At 34.9% G+C, this 21,491-nt stretch overlaps 1 protein-coding gene and 1 pseudogene across 1 annotated transcript; one reads left to right on the top strand and one right to left on the bottom strand.

The window, feature by feature from the left end:
- The first annotated feature begins 3,528 nt into the window (after nt 1-3,528).
- LOC115966892 lies at nt 3,529-4,113 on the top strand (annotated as a pseudogene).
- Nucleotides 4,114-6,888: 2,775 nt separating this feature from the next.
- Nucleotides 6,889-20,042, bottom strand: LOC115966891. Its single transcript, XM_031086031.1, has 11 exons — nt 19,919-20,042; nt 19,705-19,775; nt 18,850-18,922; nt 18,673-18,732; nt 18,111-18,257; nt 17,971-18,009; nt 17,777-17,817; nt 15,751-15,827; nt 8,095-8,164; nt 7,887-7,952; nt 6,889-7,023 (listed from the first exon to the last, which is right to left on the bottom strand). The coding sequence occupies exons 1-11, from the start codon at nt 20,040-20,042 to the stop codon at nt 6,889-6,891; spliced, it is 903 nt and encodes a 300-aa protein (XP_030941891.1).
- Between the last annotated feature and the right edge of the window lie 1,449 nt (nt 20,043-21,491).

Here is a 21,491-nt window from a genome sequence, read left to right as displayed (position 1 = left end):
AATAACAGTAAATAAGCGGAAATCAAATAACAAGCACACACAAAGAACACAAGAATTTACGTGGCTCGACAAACTGCCTACCTCCACGGAGATGATGGAGAAATTTCACTATAAAAAAAATAGGGAGATAAATAGTGTACAAGAACACTCTCAAGAAACTCAAATCCCAATATACCCTAACTCTCTCTCACCCACAAGACAAGAAAACACTATTCTTTCTTCTTATGCGGCTGCTGCTAGGTTTTTAGGAATTACTCTCTCAACTTGCCCTATAACACAAATCTAATGTGTATATATATATATATGTCATAGGTCGGCTATTACAAGGAGTTACAATCCACAATCCAACTTGTATTCGGTTTCCTAATACTGCTTGTTTTTGGTTTATAAGAACGAATTGGGCTTGGTAATTCAAACCACACGGGGCCCAACATCAACAAATCTCCACCTTGGCTTGAATTGATCAAGCTACACTAGCAAACTCCTCCATCGCCTCCACCTTAGCCCTTAAGGGCTTACAAGCTGCAAACATCAACCAAGTCCAAGTAGCTCTTGAACTTATTTGTTGGAACTGGCTTTGTCAACATACTAGAGGATTCTCAAGTCTTATTCTTCTATAGTGACCCCATCTCTTCTACATCCCTATAAGACAATGGATCTCCACTGCTAGTTATGAGATCAAAGCTAACCATGTCTTCAAACCCATATCTCTGTGGTGCTTTGTGAACCCGCTTCTCTCTACCATTAGCAATTGAATAAGACTCTTCTTGTTGCTGCTATGGATCAATCTCAACATCAGCCTTATCACTGGGTGAATTATTCTCGTCAAACTCCACCTCAACAGTTAATTTCTCATGTGGACTATCATCATATGTCTCTGCTTCATTCTATTTCAACATAAAGGCATCATCAAATATGACATCTTTGTTGGTCACCGTTTTCTTTGAGTTTGAATCCCAAAGCCTGTAGCCTTTAACACCTTTTTCAAAACCAATAAATATGCATTTTCTTGACCTCGAATCCAATTTAGAACGCTCTCCACTCTGCACATGCACATAAGCTGGACAACCAAAGATTTTTAGACTTGAATAATCAATAGGTCTACCTGACCATACCTCTTCTGGAATCTTGAAATCTATGGCTAAAGATGGAGATTTATTAATAATGAAGCTTGCTGTGTTAACTGTCTCTACCCAGAACACCTTAGGCAACTCTACATTCAATCTTATGCATCTGGCTCTTTCTGCTAAGGTTCTGTTCATTTTCTCTGCAACCCCATTCTGCTGTGGAGTTCTTTTAACTATGAAGTGACGAGTAATGCCTTCTAATTCACAAAATCTTATGAATTCTTTATCTCTATACTCTAGTCCATTATTTGTTCTAAGGTATTTTATTTTCCTGCCAGTCTGATTCTCAACTTGTGCTTTCCACTTTTTAAATATGCCAAACACATCAGACTTATGCTTCATAAAATAAATCCAGAGTAGTCATCAATGAAACTGATGAAATATTGAGCACCACCATGAGAAGAAACCAATACTGGACCCCAAACATCTGAATGAATGTAGTCAAGAACACCCTTACTTATATGAGAGCCTGTCTTGAAACTGACTCTATGCTGCTTCCCAAACACACAATACTTGCAGAAGTCTAGCTTGCATGTCTTCACCGCTTTCAATAAATTTCTCTTGTGCAGCTCTAACATACCACGTTCACCAATATGGCCAAGTCACATATACCATAATTTTGTGTCGTCAGTGTTGGACTCCATCGAAGTGGTGATTGCAACTCTTCCTACAACTGTGTTCCCAATCAATCTGTAAAGTGTGCTTATTTTCTATCCCTTCATCACCATTAAAGCACCTTTGGTAATCTTCATGATTCCACCCTTTGATGAGTACAAATAGCCCAAATCATCCAACACTCCTAAAGAAATTAAATTCTTTCTAAGATCTGGAACATGTCTGACATTATTAAGAACTCTCACAACTCCATCAAACATCTTGATCTTCACGGTACCAATTCCAATAACCAGGCATGTAGCATTATTACCCATTTGGACCATACCACTGTTGTAAGGCTTATACGTGTCAAACAAATCTTTCTTTGGAGTCATGTGATATGATCATGTTGAATCTAATACCCAAGATTCCAGTAGAACATTGTTACCAGATGAGACTGAAAGTAAATCTGCACCAACTTCATTGTCATCTGACATTTCTTCAGCAATACTAACTGATTCTAGGGGCTTCTTTCCATTCTTCTTCTCCTCTAAATGCTCTTTCAACTCTTTACACTGATTCTTATAGTGCCCTTTCTTGTGACAATAAAAGCACTCTACATCTTTCTTTGCATGTGATTTAGATTGTGATATGTTCCTATTGGAGTTTCGTCCTCTTGACCTACTTCTACGCCTATTGCTCGACTCAGACTTTACAATAAGTCCATCAACCTGAGAACCATCACTATCTTGCTTCATCTTTATGTGTGACAAGAGAGCACTAGTCACCTCCTCGAGTACTATAATTTATTTCCCGTACGTCAACGTAGTCATGAGATGATCAAAAGAAGTAGGAAGCGACGCTAATAAGAGTAACGCTTTATCTTCGTCCTTAAAATTCACCCCAAAACTTGACAGTTGGGTGTTCAACCTGTTAAACGTGTTGAGATGCTCCAACAGATCTGAACCTTCCTTCATATGCAAACTATACAGTTGCTTCTTCACGTACAACTTGTTCGTCAGATTCTGTCTCATATAAAAACCTTCTAGTTTTTCCCAAACCTCCTTTGCGGTCTTTGCTTCTAGGCTGTTGTGAATGACCTCATCACCTAGGTTGAGACGAATAGCGCTAGCTGCTTTCTCATCCATCTCTACCCATTCTACATCCTTCATCGTTTCCGGTTTCTTCTCTTTCCCAAGCAAGGCCTTGTGAACTCTTTGTTGAATTAGGAGATCCTTCATTCGCCTTTGCCAAAGTGAAAAATTTCCCTTACCACAAAACTTCTCTACATCATACTTTGTGCTTGACATCTTTACTGTATTCAAAGGATTGAATCCTAACCTGGCTCTGATACCACTTGTTGTGCAGATAGCACCCTAGGACTTAAATCAATAACAGTAAATAAGCGGAAATCAAATAACAGGCACACACAAAGAACACAAGAACTTACGTGGTTCGACAAATTGCCTATCTCCACGGAGACGACGGAGAAATTTCACTATAAAAAAATAGGGAGATAAAATAGTGTACAAGAACACTCTCAAGAAACTCAAATCCCAATACACCCTAACTCTCTCTTACCCACAAGACAAGAAAACACTATTCTTTCTTCTTATGCGGCTGTTGTTAGGTTTTTAGGAATTACTCTCTCAACTTGCCCTATAACACAAACCTAATATATATATATATATATATATGTGTCATAGGTCAGCTATTACAAGGAGTTACAATCCTACTTGTATTCGGTTTCCTACTACTGCTTGTATTTGGTTTATAAGAACGAATTGGGCTTGGTAATTCAAGCCACATGGGGCCCAACATCAACACTTACCTTTGCCCACAACTCTTCACCACAAACTGTGACCCCACTGACTTTGCTCCAATTTTTGATTTCCTGGCCACCAAGTTACCTGCCACCACCGAAGAATCACGCAGCTTAATCCTCCACTGCACTCACCTTCTCTTTCTAGACATTGAGTTCTGTCTCCAGCCCACTCTGGATTATCTAAGGCAGCTGGGGATGGAGAATTTGAGCTCCCCGAGTAGTTTTAATGCGCATCTTTTGAACACACGAGCTAACAAGCTGAGAGAAAAAATTGGGTTCGTGAGGAGCATTGGTTTCTCTCAGGAGGAAGCTGAGAGGGCTTGTGTTAGATTGCCTGCCATGTTTGGTTATATATTGATAATAACTTGTGGCCAAAGTTCAAGTATTTGGTGGATAAGATGGAAAGGAGTGTGGAGGAATTGAAGAAGTTTCTGTAGCATTTTGGGTTTAGTTTGGAGAAGCGGATAGTGCCAAGGCATCTGCATTTGAAGGAGAGGAAAGTTCAGATTCCATTGAATAGAATGTTGTTATGGAGTGACCAAAAAGTTTTATGCCAATTGGAAATAAAATTTGGCATGGTTCTTTATGATTCCCTTCTTTTGGGTTTGCTAAACTTATGGCCTGTGTTTCATTAACAAGAAAGGCTTTGTATGTAAATATGTAAACCACACATTTTAACAAAATTTAGTCTGCTTTCTGTTGTATTCTAAAAAATTATAAAGAAGAAAAGTTAGTTTGTGGAACGCTATGTTATATGATTGATCAATTAGACAATTAGTGTACCCTTTTTGAACGTTAAGTTCTTGTGCAAACTTTGATATTCCAGTACTATTAAATTCAGTGAATAAGTAGAAAATGTAAAATTTGCTTCATTAAGTTATTGTTCATAAAAAAAAGTAGAAAATGTAAATTGGAGCCTCAAGTGCTCCGTCCCTCCCTATAACCTAGGTGCACTATCTTCTGCATATCTTTTTTCGTAAAAAAATTACCAATGTACTGAGCAGGTCGGTGGTAGCGTGGAACTATAAAGCCTGTGTGGACACTTTATACTGCTTCATTCACTACACTGACTTGCATAGACTACGCAAAATAATCTGCTAATCTATTTTAATGAAGCAAATTCAATGCCACAAGCAAAACAGTAAGTAAACATGTTTAAGCTTATTTAACCATGCTGAATGACAGGTTACTCTATGGTGGTGGTAATCCTTTCGTGCTTAAATTTTAACCTATTTTAACTATTTGGCACCATAAAAGCTCTCTCTATTTTTCCTATTCACTTTATAAAACATCTAGCATTAGTGGATCTATTTTAGTTTTCAACATAATAAAATAATATAAACATCACAATAAAATAATATATCTACTACATTATTTTATTAATTTATTTCTTTCTCTCTATCTCTATGCCATGCCTTTCTCCAGTCTCCACTCTCACTTCCCACTTCCCTCCCTTCATTTCCCAACAAGTCTCGTCTCCACTCTCTCCTTCCCACCCATCACCATCCCGAAACCTTCCTCGCCAACGCTAGAGAAGAACTCGTCAAAGCTCTCAAGGATCCTATCGTGGATGAGGGCCTCTTGGGCCGCTGAGAACGCCGGCATTCTTCAATTGAGGTCGCGGGTTTGTGGGTTGTGTCGTGGGTTTGTGATCCTTTTCTCTACTCTAACCAATCTGCCGTAGATTTGTGATTTGTGATGTGGGTTTGTGTTTTGTGGTGGTTGCATGTAGTTATGGTTGTGAGTTGGATTGTTTTTGTTTATAGCGGAGGTGATGTAGTGTGGATTACTTACCGGATCATTGGGTTAATTTGGTGGCGTAAGGTAGGGGAGTTAGACTGATAAGGAGTGGCAAAGTGGGTTAATGCGATGAGCGTGGTTGATGGTGGAGCGTGGGTCAACAGTGATGGCTGATTGAAGCGTGGGTTAGCGGCGATGGATTTGTGCCGGCTAGGCTCGTGCAGATCAGCATGGTGGAAGAGAGAAGCAGATGGAGAGAGAGTGAGGAGAGAGAAAAGAAGAAGAAATGAGTAAAATAATCAAAAGTAGTGTGAACGCACAAATAAAATAAAAAAATTACCTTTCAGCTATTTATGGCTATTCACTGTAACTGTGGAGCCAAAAAATATAGATTTGGCTCCACCATTGTAGGGCACATTTTGGTATTTGGTGGTGCTAAAATAGCAATATAGCTATTTAGCAATACCAATGTGGATGCTCTAAAGGAAACATCAACTTTCCTGCTACCAGTGTGGATGCTCTAAGGTTCATCTTCTATTTTAGATTCACTTCAAGCTGTCATTATTTATTCAAACCTGGGGAAAGAGGAAAATTAAGAATCATCAACATATACTAAACTCAGCATAATAGGCTTTTAAGTTAAATCCCAAATTAGTTGGGGTTGGCCTCAAGAATCCCTCTCCGCCATTTTGATCTATATATGACCATCTTATTCATTCAATCGTAGCCACATAGACCATGTATGACATTGCATACATATAGAGAGTAGTGTTATCGTAGGAAGCTTCCAACAAAATCCCCCAAAAATAGTTAAATAACTTAAGGCTCTCTTCCATCCCCATTCTATTATTGTATATTAAGTTGTTAAACAGAATGTCTTGCCAACACAGGGTGGGGTGTATTGCATCTTATCATGTTCAGCTGACACTTAGATCAGTTGATACAATTGATAATACATGTCTGCGTATGACAAAATCACAGAAAGCTAGAGACCATCATAAATTGCTAAACATCGCACTTTAAAAATTGCTAAGCATCACACTATTAGAGAAGATGAAATACAAGAAACCATATGGTGGAAGCTACCTAATAGATACCCATGGGTAGAACTCACCCTTGAAAATCAGCTTGCAAGGAAAGGGTGCCCAAGAGCTACACATTGTTAAGTTTATATTTAATCAATGTGAAGACTCTAGAATCATAGCACTATCCAATGGAACTGTGTGTGTTCAGCATTTTTTTGTGCTTGTATATCACACACATGCACATTAATGCATCTCCTAGACTACTTACGTGTGATATGCATTTCAAATTATTTTTTTAACACTAAAATAAAATTTTCACTTTAAAAAGAAAATGGGGCGAGGCCCAAGTACACTACGCCTATGGGACACTTAACAAAAATTTATATTTAAAAAAAAAAAAAGTGATAAAAGATAAAATTAACATGTCAACAAAGATTAAATAAAAAAAAAATTATAGGTAATAAGACTTTTATTGAAAGAACTAAACATCGTGTTCAAGATGGTGAACACTCTGAACAAGCAACAAAGATACAAAATATCCAGAGAAAACTGTTTAGTTACGAGGGACTTGAGAGATTCAACTCTGTTTAGTTAACAGTTCAATGTCAACCCCAACTTCAGCAATTTTGGCGTCTTTAGAGGCCTTTGCCGCTTTGGCAATGTCCTCAACATCAAGGTCCAAGGCAATTTTTCTCACAAGACCATCAAGCATCTGTATTATGAAACACAGCAATTAAATTACTAATTAAGCCAATTGGCCAATTCAATGGTAAAATATTATACAAAAACATATTTGATACCAAAAATTTATTTCAGTGCAGTAAGTCTATGCTTCAGTTAAGTTTGTTGAGTCTTTCTCACTAAATTCCAAACCCTTACCCAGTTCGTGCTTAACATCACATCCAGCTTAATGAACCCATGACATCATATACAATATTATATACTGCTTTACACTTCCTCTTGCATGCATATGAAACTTTGCTCAGGGCAATGAGTTTTTGTGTTTCCAAAAAAAGGTGTTATATTTCCCAGATCTCACAACATATTATTGTGCACCATTGAGCATCCTTGTTTCAAGCATGACCCCAATATTTCACCAACAAATATGAGATGAAGAAAAGAGAAAAATAAATAAATAAATAATCTTGGCCTACTCCTTTATTGATTACATTTTATCTAACATAATGGTTAGGCTAGGACAGAAGATTTTTATAAAGCAGTGAGTGACCATCGATGGCCTATTTTTGTTAATTTTTTCACAATTGTTTTAGCATTCACAAAAAGAATTATGAAGTGCCAGCACAGAACTTTGGTTTCAATGTACAGCTCAAGCTTTATCTAGCACACTCAAAATTACAAGTTTGACCATTTTCAAGTGAGAAATATCAAATCATTTTCCCTCTGGACCAATCAATTCATATATAAAAAATATCTGTATTCCAAAAATGAAAGCATACTTTTTAAAAGTCTAAAAATTATATGGCCAAATCTCCAGTGAATTGACCTACTATTCAGCATAAACATAAACAGATTAATCGACAGATACAAGCGAACAAGACCAAAATAAAAAGATACCAGAGATCCAATGGCAACTAAAACATGGAATTCCGAATCAACTTCTAGAATTTCCTCTTCCACAATCTGTTAAAAGAAAAGGAAAAAAAAAAAAAGTACTATGATGCATGAATATGAAGATTGACATTTCTTGAGAACATCCAGAAACAATGTAATCCATCTAAAACAAAAGGCTAAGCATTTGGCTAGTAATGTAATCAAAACATACCACAAGAGCTGCTGAAAGAACTTGAGATTGATCTTCTTGATCCTTCTTTTCAATTAAAAGCACAGCGTAACTGTCAAGCTCACCAGAGAACTAAAAGTTAGGCAACTTAACTAACAAGGTAGTTTAAAAATGACACACAAAAAGTTTTTATATATATATATATATATATATATATAATTACTCTTAGTATAAAAATATATGCCTAACTTCTACCTTTCTTTACTCTTTGAATGACTATAATCTATATCTATATAATAACTAATAGCCAAAACGTTTGACTTTTTGTTGTCCTTATCTTATTGCACCATGTGGCTACATAAATTAATGCCATGTCTACCATTAAAAAAAGTAGAACAATGTATCTTTTCGGTGGTGACTTATTTAGTTTCAGTCGGTAACTACTTATTATTATTTATATACGCTGATTATGTTGTGTTTTCTTCTTTTTGTTTTTCCATTTTCTGTTTTTTTTTTTTCCCTGCTGCAAGAACAAACTCAGCGAACATTGTGAACCAAAAACAGAGTGTCCTTGATGCTACTGCTATTGGTAATTCTTTTCTTCACAAACATTAGTTGGTCTTGCTTACTCTTGCATTAGTTGGTCTAACTCTTTCAAACCCACACCGTTTCAGTGGGTAACTACTTATAGTGAAGATTGTGGAGAAAAAACAGAGTAACCCACAAAATCCCTACGGTAACCTTCCACTAATTTGGTAGAAACATTGTTTTTCCATTGTATGTTTTGATTTATACAACTACAGTCAATTTTCTAAATTACGCCATGTTTGCTTTGGCAATAGAAAAAAACAATGTTTCCAAACTCCGATTTTGATGTTCTTAGTGTCCATGAAAGATTTCACAAGATAATTTCCATAGGTTCCAGCCTTGCATCATTAGGAGTACTGTGCTGAAAGTTAGCGGTCTAAATTAAATTTTATATTGTACTCATATCTATAACGCATTAAAGATATAAAGCAAATGGCTGTTCCTAGGCAGATCAAATGAACATGAATGGATTTGGGTGAACATGGCTTATAATTTGGGTGAACAAACCTCTTCTTCTCTTTTTATTTTTTTATTTTTTATTTTTATAAAAAAAAAAAAACTATCTTTATTATGTGATTTTGGATAAAACTTGGTAACTTCATCAACTTTTGATTTCATGAAAGTATCTGTGTGTAAGCAATTAGCATTGTGGGTGTAAAGATTTTGTGTTTGTTCATTGTTATTGACATCTTTGTGTTTGTCCTCTATGTGTTTGTTTAAATTCCCCAATGAATAATTTGATTTAGATTAACTTTTTCCTCTTCTCTCTGAATCTTGGGTTTTCCTTTTTCAGATTTTAGGACTCAATTTCTGAATAAAATTTTGTTATTGAAATTTAATCTTTTCTACTTATGCAACAAAGTAAATTCTCTCTAACCTCCACTACCAAATGAGTTTGGTCTTGTGCTATATTATTGCTTTAGTTTATGTTTTCATTGCTGCATTTGAATTTGGAACATGATATAATCAAGGAGAATAAAGTTGTAATGGGGTTGAAATAAGTTGTATATATTTTTTAATCTGTACATGCATGGTATTTGGAGGTTGAGTTGCATTGCCTTATTGTGTGTTTGCTCTTCTTGCATATATGATAGTTGGCAAAGAACATTTTTTTTTTTTTTTTTAAAGTTGCGAAAGAACTTGGTTCAAACAAGATGTTTTTCATATTCTAAAAGTGACAAACTTCTGTTTTCATGGATTTTTAAAAGATAAAATTTAGTTATATTTGCATTTGTGTTCTTAGTTTGATGTATTGATTTTGCATGGTCTGCTTTACTGAACACAAAGACATTCATTGGATCCTTTTGGTTGGACTTTGGATATAGCTATGAACACAACCACAATATTGCCTCCAGGTTTCTAAGGCCCACATGGCAAAACAATATTGAACCTTTCAATACTAGAAGATTTCATTGAATATCATATATTTAACTGTTAAGTTGATATAATAATCTATATATTACTAAAAGCTGAAGCGTAGCATTTAATGTTGCTACGCTCCAGTTGAGCCACATCAGCAGTCTTGTCATTTCCCTTATTTTTTCTAAAATTTTCCCATAATTTAAAAATACTTTTTCTAAATATTTCTCATAATTTTAAAATACTACTAAAAAGAAATGATTTCCAACTCTGCACCATAAAGCCCAATCTTATGTTAATGTTGTCTTTAATGCTAACCCCTCTGTCTCCTCTCCTCCTTTTGCTCTTCTTGCCTTTCACACTTTCTAAACTTCAGAATTTCACCTTTCTAACGCCAAACTCTCTCTCTTCCCTCCTTGGCCTCTTCATCTCCTCTGAATCACTTCTTCGTTCCTGTTCAATTGCCACTTTGCTAAAAAAATCACTTCTTCATACCTGTTCATCTCCTAGGTACGCATTATCTCTTCCTCTTGTAATTAAAATTTTGCTATTCTTTCAACTAATTGAGCATTAATTCAGACCTCCTTCAAATCTGTCTCTTGATTAATGGCGATTCTTCCTATTCCCGATCAAGAGGTTTTTCAAAACATTCAATTGTTGCTTATTGGAAATAAAACACCCACTGCTTTATTTTTCTATATATATATATTTGCAATCTCTTTGCCTCCATAGATAAAGAGCCTATCAACCTAACCTATACCAATGCAAAATCCAATCCTTCCCACTAATAAGCGCCCACGAAATTATCATATTTAAAGCCATGGATATTTGTTGTGGGGTTCTCAGCAAACAAACAGACCAAAACAAAAACAAAACAAACAAACAAACAAACAAAACAAAAACAAAAACAAAAGCTCTTAGAAACAAAGCCCTTCAACCTCCAAACCAAAACATTGTCAACGTTAAAGAAGTGCTTGAACAATCTGTGATTCGGTTCTCACAGGTTCAGATCAGATATATATATATATATATATATATATATTATTTTGTGTACTTACAGCCATTGTTGAAGCTTCAACTGCCATGAGATGCTATTAAACCATGAGATTGTCTTTGTCTCTCTCGCTCTCGCTACATTTTCTCCATTTCTGCAGGTCTTCTTTGCTTTACTGTCATGGTGAAGGTTTTGGCTGTTGCAGAAGATGGATTGGTTGTGCGACCCATTCAACCACTTATTTCTTTTGTAAATTGCCTTGGACTGTTTTTACTTAATTGGTTTTTTAATGGGCGAACAAACCAATGTCCGCCCCTTTTCAGTTTTTGTTTTTTGTTTTTTTTTTTTTTTAATAACTTGATAAGTGATTAATGGGGTTGGGCATAATAAAATAATATTGGGTAATTAATAAATACTTGCATAAAAAGTAGTAGAATATTAAACCCTAACAAAAAGTTTAAGTTATTAATTTCATATATATATGTATATATCCATTGATTGAGATACTCAATATTTATTTATGTTTGCTTTTGATTTAATATTACTTATTTGTCTTATGAAAGTTATGATATATATAAAAAAAAAAAAAAAACATTTGAAATATAGATATTTATATTTATTTGAATTATTTTAGTCAATTTTTTTTTATATTTTTACTAATTTAATATATTTATTTATTTTTTAAATAATTATTAAATTAATTATGATGTCATTATGGTTCGACCTCAGTTCGACTTTAAAAACCTTCAATCTCTCCCTTTTATGATTCTTTGAATGGTTCGGGTTTCAAAACTATGTCTGTAAATGACAATGTCATAAACAATCTCTACCCACTTGGTGTCACAAATACTATTTGATCCCTCAAGACATTGTCTTTGCTTGAATATATGTCATTGGTATAACAAATCGAAGACCAAATTATGAAGAGAGATCACAACTTTTCTTTTCTTTGTTTCTCATGAAAAAAGTATATGGGAAAATGGTTTCTTTTTCCAAATTTGGTAGGTTGTGGTTGGTCATGATTATTGAGAGTTGGAGTTGTTTGGTTGTTGACGATAAATGCATGAATGTTTTTAGAAAATGGGTCATAAATGGTTTTAGGGTTTGACAAGTTAGTTGTCAGTTGGAGCTTGTGTGTGTATGTTTCTTTTAAAAAATTATTTCACACTTTGTTATTGAAATAGTTGTTACATTGTAGGTATTGCATATATTCACCAATGAAAAATTATGTATTTCTTTTAATAATTAAAGTACCATACAAAGAACAAAGAGAGGGCTTATGATATTGTACGTATTTAAATTATAGGTGGGCAATTTTATCCAAACAAAAAAACATGTCTCAATTATGGCTTTGTGCAAAAAAAAAAAAAAAAAAAAAAAAAAAAAGGTGCAGCAAATATGCTATTGCAATCCTGCTTTGTTTTTGAGTAGCTGTTTGTTTATTTTATTTTGGCATACAAGAAATGCACATTGCATTGAAGTGTACATTGTCATTTGTTGTTAGACTAATATGTTTTTCTTATAAGGTTTTGTAATTCTATTTTAAAGATCAATGAACACTAGCCTTTTTAGATATTGAATATAGACTTCCAAAGATATGCTTGCTATTTTTCTACTTGAAATTTCCAGTGTTGTATGAAATTAGAACTTCTCTTTAAGGAGGTGAATGAAGAGCCAATCAAGGAAAGACAAAATGTGGCCTTAAGCAAGAAAAGATTGTTGAACCATTCAAAAGGAATTGATAAGGATAAATATTTAATACTCACAAATGAGGATAAATACAATAATAATACTCTTTTTTTCCTGATGACAACTTATTCTTATCCCACGTATACCAAAATAACTTTATTTGCTTACCAACCCAAAATATCTTTAAACTTTACTTTGCTCAAAAACATAAGCTAAAATATTAAGTGAGCCCAACAATTCCAGCTCATGTTTCCCTTATCTCAAAACTAGACATGGCACTAGCCTTTTTTCAAAGCCATCTATTATGCAGGTTTGGGCATTATATTTAGAGATAGTCATGGTTCTCCTGTTATAGTCCATAATTAATTCATTGCCAAGGAAACCCATTGTGGATGGCTGCCATGCTCTATTGAGTGTTACACTCTTGTCATGAATTGTGGATCGGGGATTTGATTGTGGAGTTTGCCAACTCAATTGCTGGCATCAATTGGGTTGTAGGAACCATGCTTGAAGGAGATTCCGGATGTGTTAGAACAAATTCATGCTCTTTGTAAAATAGGTAGGACATATATCTTGTAGGACAGTTTCTAGATTGTGTAATAAGTAAGCGTAAGTGTTGGAGTTCTCTCTTTTGGAATTTTCCGGTGCATCGCACGGGTTAGCGACTAGTAATAATAATAATAATAATAATAATAATAATAATAATAATATATAGTTTAATAAATGTTTGAAACGTATAGCTGTTAGCAAATGTTTTAGCTACATGATTTTATTTTACGAATTCAATTTTGGTGTTGTAGTAAAATAAACCAAAATTAAATTTTAGATTGTACTCAATATCTTTCTCGTGCATTGCACAGGTTAACGACTAGTAATAACTAATAGCCGAACCATTTGACTTTTTGTTGACCGCTCCTCATTGCGCCATGTAGTTACATAAATTTATGCCACATGCCTACATTTAAAAACATAACGGTTGTATCTTTTCATTTGGTGGATTAAACAAACCGTTTCAATACAATTTTACTACCGTTACTATATCTTTTAACTCTCTCTTTGTGCATTTACATTCACTTCTTATTTCTCCCAGTTTCTTTTCTGCCAGAGGAGTACAGAAATAAGAAAACAACATTATTGGCGCTACATTCCCTTGATGAAAAGGTTAGAAACTAATTTGGTCAACCGTGATTGAGAAATTGCTCTAAGTATTGATCATGATGTTATACTATTCTTCTTTTTTTTTTAGAAGATGGTGTTATACTATTCGGTTACATACTTTTTGCCTTACTTTGTGTGCCAAAGTTACACAACATATATATTGTTATTTGTGTAACGTTTGACTGTAAAATGAGTTTAAATTCGCATTTTTTTGGCTTAATGGCTTTGATTATTTATTTAAGTATATTTGGTTATTGGAGTTATTGGAGTTATTGTTTTGTATTTCCTCATCTCCATTCGAATTTCAACATTTGGGTTTGAATCGGGTAGTTGCAATGGAGATTTGGTTTAAAGCAGTATTACAGGTTGTTTTAATATTTTCTTATGGCCATAATATAGAGTGAGATTGTATTATAATTTATGAAATGGCCATGACTTCGACACTATAATCAAGAAGTAGATACCTCTTTATACTGATACTTTAATTGTTGGCCATTGTAAAAAATTGAATCTTGCGCATTTGCTTTATGTTAATATTTTGCTCAAAGAATGGTATTGTGTATTGTTATTGGTTGAAACGTTGTCTTCAATATTAATATATACCCTATTAACTATTCTGTGTTGTTGGCAGTTTTATCAGTTTTATTACTTGTGTTCTAATTTGTATAAGATTGTATTACCATGCTTGGAATGGCCAGACTTTGGTGGTAAAATCAAGGTATAACGGCAGTTAAAATCAAACATGTGGCATTTAATGTGTGTTTGGCATATTTGCACTTCACAATTTATTCTTCTTATTGTTTCATCGTTGACTACTGTAATAAAAATATTTTTATGTTTTAGTTGAAATTTATTTTGAGTTTGAATTAGATTTTCGCACCATATTAATTTATAGTTTATATATAACTGGTTCTTAGTCCAATTATATTTTTTGGCTTTTTATGTGCAATAGTGTATGGGCACAAAATTCTCCCCATGACACAACCAAATTTATTGGGTTCTACAAATAGCAATTTTGAAAAAAGTCCACAAGTTTCTTGTGTTTCTAAAAAAGATGAAAAAGAAGAAGTTGAGAAAAAATTACCAAATGAATATGAAATACTATTCATACCGAAATGTTTATGACTCTTCAATATGCACATTTTCATTCAGTGTGCATATTTTCAGTCAATAGACACATTTTTATTCAATAGACACATTTTCATTCAATTTGCACATTTTTATTCAATAGGCATATTTTCGTTAAATAGACACCTTTAATATATATCTAATATGAAGAGTTATGACCTTCCAATAGACACATTTCGATATATCTAATATGAAAGGTTATGACTTTTTTTTTCCCTGAAATCATTTGGTAATTATTTCCATGCATCGCACGGGTTAGCGACTAGTACTACAATATGCATAAAAAAGACCACCTATGCGGCTATGCCACTTGAACCAATAGGTCAAAAATGATTTGTGACAAAGGCGTTAAATGATCTACTCTATCAAAGGTGAGGGCTGTCCCACGTGGAGAAAAAATCCTCTCCTTTTACTCATGATCACACCTGCTTGACCCAATCATGACGTGAAAGGACGGGACCTTTTCAAAGTCAGACCAAGCTGGTTGAACAGAGAGAGCATCTGTAAATGATAGTGCAGTTTGTTTCCATAATTTTTGTAAGTGGATGGAAAAACACATAAATTCTCTCAATACTGAAAACTGGACTAACAAGATAATAAGTGGTTGTAGTGAAAAGTACAACGATAGGGAGATGACAATAAATTAACTGTGAAAACATAAATTCCAGGAATCACAAAACAAATTCTAAAGAACCTTTGACCAACTCCACTTTTCACTGTTGCTCAAGAATCCACTAAAAGAAACACTATGCTGGCAAATTTACAGTAAAACAATTACTTACTTGAGTATTAAAGTGGAGTAAGACAACTGCAAATTCTTACTTGGCGATGAATAACAACTTGAAAACGCATTGAGAATCTGCAAAATCAGTTAAATAAATAAATACGAGAAGCAATTGAATATACGAACCAAAAACATGCTCAGTGTGACAAGCTGTGCAGTTATTGCCTTAACAATCATCCAAGTAAAAGGCCTGAAAAAAGGGAAATGTTTTCTCTAACTGATTTATCGAGTACCCTTTGCATTTCTACCCAACAAAAGATGTGTAACAAAATACTCCAGGGATTTTTTAAACTAAGTGAGTATATCTTTTTTTTTTTAATAATAATAATGATAATGAAATTATCAAAGAAAAAATATTTGGAACATCAATATACAAGCTAGTATTCTTCTAGAAACAAGAAGGTTTAGTGAAGAAAAGGTCAAAGCCAGTTATAAAACATGAGATTTCCAATGTAATCCTGAGAAAGGTTTCAAGGGAACAATAAATTAGCACATAAAGTATAAAAAGCACAGGTAAAAACTATATTATGTAGAACACATTAAGTGCCTGTCAGCAACAGTGTTAATACCATATATCCATACCATATCTAATAGACACATACACCAACACCCACCCACTGCACATAGAGAGCACACAGTGCTCAAAACCACATTCAAACAAAGGCCATTGCTTGGCATGCACGATCAAACTCAGAAAATAACAACGAAGAAGCGAGTCCCAACCTCACTACGATGCTTTTGTAACCAGTCGTAGAAACATGAATTTTTGAATAGATTAGTTACAGTACGGATACTCGTTAAAAGGTTTGCAGGAATAGCTGGGTTTGTTGTGACTTTCTTGATTATTTCTGATAGTACACCTGTGTTGAGCACACAAGGTCAACAGTCAAGATAGAATTTGGTAAAAAACTATCCATAAAGAAAGAAGCATGCCTCATAACAAAAGCTTTGACTGTAAGCCTCAACAACCAGTTCATTTAAGAATTCAGGATTATAACTCTTTTAATATATATATATATATATATATAATTTGAGGATATTTCCTCATATGATGTAAGTAAATCCAAGTTAATCAGGAGTTTACTTCGTGGTAGAGTAGAAATTAATCAGGAGCTCAGTCAAAGATAAGTTCTCCTTTTCCTGACAAAGTAGAATTTACTTTGTCATTTACTTTGTCATTCCTTTCTGGAAACAAAATGATAGACAAAGAATGACAAGTAAATGACAGGGTGAAAAGAGACACCAAAGTACTTGAGAGATGTAAAGAAGGAGCATGCATCTTTTAAAGTCACCCAATTGACGAACCCAACCAGCAATATATCAGATACTCAAACAACGACCCCTATAGAGATATAGTCCTGGAATACAGAAATAGAATATCAAAATACACAGCCCAAAATGCTCAAGGGGGTAAAACTCGCCTCAAAACAGCCATAGAGCCCAATTACATGACATATCTCCCAAACAACGAACAGCGAAAAAAATGTGTGAAAGAATGAAAACACAATCAGCACAGTGAGAAACTTCTATAGACAACCAAAAAAGAAAAAGGAAAAAAACCCTCATAACTCCCTCGTACAACTGAGGATCAATACCAAAGAGAAAAGTTTCATAAAATATCAGAGGGTATAAATACAAGCATAACATTCTAACAGAAATACAATAAAAAGAGTAATAAACATATAATTATTTAAGAGGAAAATAAAAACCTAGAGTCTACAACTCCAAGTGAAAAGGTGTTAATCCCAACCATAATGGAGTAGAGCCATAATAGTCAAGTAGGGAAGCCAAAGAGCCTCTTTTGGCTGGAGGATTACAGAAAAAAAATTCTAAAAAAGTACATTGCATTCACTAGGTAATGTTTCATGTGAAACAAATAAAATATAATACATGAGCTTTTACAATCACTCAATATATACTTTTTTACAAGTTCCCTAAGAATGGACATGCAATTCCTAGAAATGCATCTTAAACCCCTTGACTGATATATCCAAACCTATTAACACTACACTGTAACAGCATACCTTAGGAATGTGCTTGAAAGTGGGTTTTGCTGAAACAGCTGCTATATAAACAAGAATATGAAAAAACATTAGAGCCATAGTCTTATATTGGAGGTTGTGAAGTAAGTCAGGCATTCAATACATATTAGCATATGCAAGAGAAAGTAAAATACAGTAACAACAATTTTTAATTTTTAACTAATATAAATACGTACCAGACATACTGGAAGTTGCTCCAGGTATATAAGCACTAGCTGAAATGAAAAACAGAAAACATTAGACAAGCAAAAAGGAAGCGACTACATCAATTATCTCAAATGTTCATGTCATAGTTCCATAAAAATATTGTACTTACAGCCAGTAAAGGGATCACGAAATGATGAATCCAGGGTGAAGTCCTTTTGTCCAGAATTTTGGAGTATAAACTCTACAATTTGTTGTCGATAGGAAAGAGGTAGATTCTCCTTGAGAAGCCATTTGTCAGCAGTAGCATAAGGATTATCTGAAATATCAAATTTTATGTCATTGTTTTTTGAATTAACAATTACATTCATGATTCATTAGATGTCAATGATGTAGTAAGTTAAACAAACAACAATTGAGGCCTAATATCATCAAGGGAGATGAGTGCCTTCATTTATTTGATACTAGAGTAAGACATGAACATCATACCGAGTAGAGAGAGAATACTCAGAGAAATTGGGACCACAAAATTATAATTATAATGCAACAAGGTGGAAAGCCAGTGAACTCTTCTAGCTCAAGTGCCATTCCCTTGTAAAACTAAACTAAGGTGGGGGGTGAAGTCATGGTTCAAGACCCATCAGGTGTATGTGTAAAGTGGAAAGGAAAATGAAGAGCAACAGATATTGCAATTATAATCAACCACAGGAAAACAGGACCAAGAAAAAAAATACCTGATCGATTGTAGGGCAACTTACGAATAGGCTCCCCATCTCCAATATCGACATCAAATACTGAGTAACAACAGAATAAAAGACTGAATCGTTACTTATTACCAAAAAATAAATAAATGATATAGACAAATGGTCAACCATATTAAAGTTGTCAAAGAACATAATTAAGATTCTGACCATAGTCATATTCAATCCCATCAAGAACAGGACGCCTCAGGTTATCATCCGGTCCGTCAACAACTTCACCAATCTGAAAAAAAAAAAAAAAAACATAGGACTAATTTTAAAAATTCAAATATTAGAGAGAGGGAACTAAAGTGCAAACAAAAACCGCAAATGTAAAGGTACTCGGAAAACAAACTAAATGCACTAATATATAAAATTAAATGCATAAATCTTTAATGGTCCAGCTCAAAACTCGTTCCAAATGTCAATTTAAACATGTGTGAAAAGAGGGGAATTCAACACAAATAAGTAGAATAGGAATATGGACAATCTTAAAGCCATTGGCATGAAAGTGCAAGACACCTCACTCAACAAGTATAAGTCAAGACTACTAGATAGAGCACATTTTTAGAATCCCGCAACTGAGAGATTGCATTAAAAAGACTCCCCATAAACTTCACTACCATCCATAAAATTAAGTAAATGGGTTATGAAAATACAAACACCATAACTAAGTCAGAGATAAGGGGGAAATTTTGGTGAAGAGGGACATAGGCAGTGGCTGTAAATATCACACAGCAAACTGGACCTGTAACCTTTCTATCCACTTCTTAGTTTTTTATTCACAATCGAGGGGAAAAAAACAAAAAATTTGCTGTCACAGTCATCTGCTATACAAGAGATTAAAATTTTTAAGAAAATGAACAAACTTGCAAAGCATAGGATTCTAAGAAACACCACAAAAAAGAAAGGAAGAAAAGGAAAGAGTATATCAAGCGCCAGAGAGGCAACCACTTAATGTTGCATTGCAAATAAAACCATAAATCTAACTGTTGATATAGTTGTTAGAATGGAATTGTAAATTACCTTATCCCACTTCTGTTCCCTCAAGTTCCAAGCATATGCCACACCATTGTCCCCTCTCTGACAACTTTTGTCTGCCCATCACTCGTCCCTGATGTGGAAGAAAGGAAAATACAATTCATATCAAGCAGCATACAACAGCAATCAGGTGCAACATATCAATCCTCTAGAACTTGAAACTCTAGGGAGACAAATTGTGAAAAGTGTAATGGTTTACGGCTTGCTATTGTGGTATTGGGCGGTCTTTTGGCCAATAAGGAGAAAACACATCGAACATGATCAAAATATGTTGGCCATGTCAATTCGTATTTGACTGAGAATGGATCAAGTTGCATGGACATATTGGCTCTAAGCTACAATCACTTACCTAACGCTTGAAACCATGCTTTCTATATTTTGGTATCTACCTAGAAGACTTTGAGATACTAGTGAGGCAACTTCTCCGACTTTGGATAGCTGAGGGATTCATTCAACAAATCGGGAATAGAAATATAGAGGATGTTGCCGAAGACTACTTGGAGGAACTTATTGATTGGAGCTTGATTCAAGTGGCAACAAAAATGCTAGACGGAGGAGTCAAAACATTTCGAATCCATGATCTTTTACGAGACCTTTGTATATCGGAAAGTGCTGAAGAGAAGTTTCTTGAGGTTTGTTCAGATATTAAGCTTTCACCCATGAGCATATGTCGTAGAATTTCCATTCACTTTGCCAACCATCCATACATTTCTTCCAACCCTTGTGAGTCTTCAAATATTCATTCTGTAATGGGCTTTTTTTTTTGTGGGGGGGGGGGGGGGGGTTGGGGGGGTGTCGGGCTCTAGAGTCCTCTTGACAAAGGCTACTACTTGAAATGTGTAAGGTTGAATTTATTCAACCATCTAATTGACTTTATTCCGTGCCAAATTTGCTTGTATTTCAGCATTTAGTAACCCTGTATTTAGGTGGGTTTGTTGTAAGGGTAGTGAGTGAGATAGAGTGAAGTTTGCTCAAGAGTGTGCAAGAAAACAGAGACTCGCGGTTGGGCCTCGCGGGTGACTCGCGACTGCAAGCCGCCAAACGTAGCACACGTGCCAAGCATGCCAGAAGGTGAACAGTCATGCTAGTTGGAGCACTACAGGACAAAACAGGACAACTGGCCATACAGTTATCTCGCGACTGGATCTCGCGACTCAGTCAAGTCGCAAGGTCAAGCTGCGAGCCACCCCTGTTTTGTAAATTCTGACGTTTCATATTCCTCTCCCACTCCAGTATAAATACCCCTATTACCCACAAAAGAAAGAGAGCTTCCAGAGAGAATTTTGAGAGAGAAACCCTAAAGAAAAATAAGATTGTTTCACCCACAATCTATACATTAGAGTCTCTTCAAATTCCTCAACTCTCTTCCTCTCCATTATCAAATCCTTGAGAGGCATTTTACCAAACCTTGTTCTCACCATATTCATCACTGTGAGAGGGCTGTTTGGATTTCTGGGAAGCAGTTAGGAAGGAACCAATCTACATTGGTTGATGCTACGGTCTAGTAGCGGAATCCGGGAAGTTAGAAAAGAAAAAGGTTCGGCACAACCTCGTTGGAGCAAGAAGCTTGGAGGGCTTAGATGCACTGGGTAGATTAGACTTGGAGGGTCTATTGCTGTCCTTGTATCCCAACTGGATTGTTTATCGCTTGGAGGGCAGCGGAGAGGTTTTATGCCGAGGGCTTCGTTTTGCTCTTCGATAACACATCGCGTGTTGTCTTTATGTTTGCATCTTCCTTCCCTTTTATCTTTATCTTTTATTATCTGCTATAG

This window comes from Quercus lobata, chromosome 11 (assembly GCF_001633185.2).
Source record: "Quercus lobata isolate SW786 chromosome 11, ValleyOak3.0 Primary Assembly, whole genome shotgun sequence".
Classification (NCBI taxonomy): domain Eukaryota; kingdom Viridiplantae; phylum Streptophyta; class Magnoliopsida; order Fagales; family Fagaceae; genus Quercus; species Quercus lobata.
Note: the sequence above shows the minus strand (reverse complement) of the source record. Positions and strands in the feature narration are given on the sequence as shown.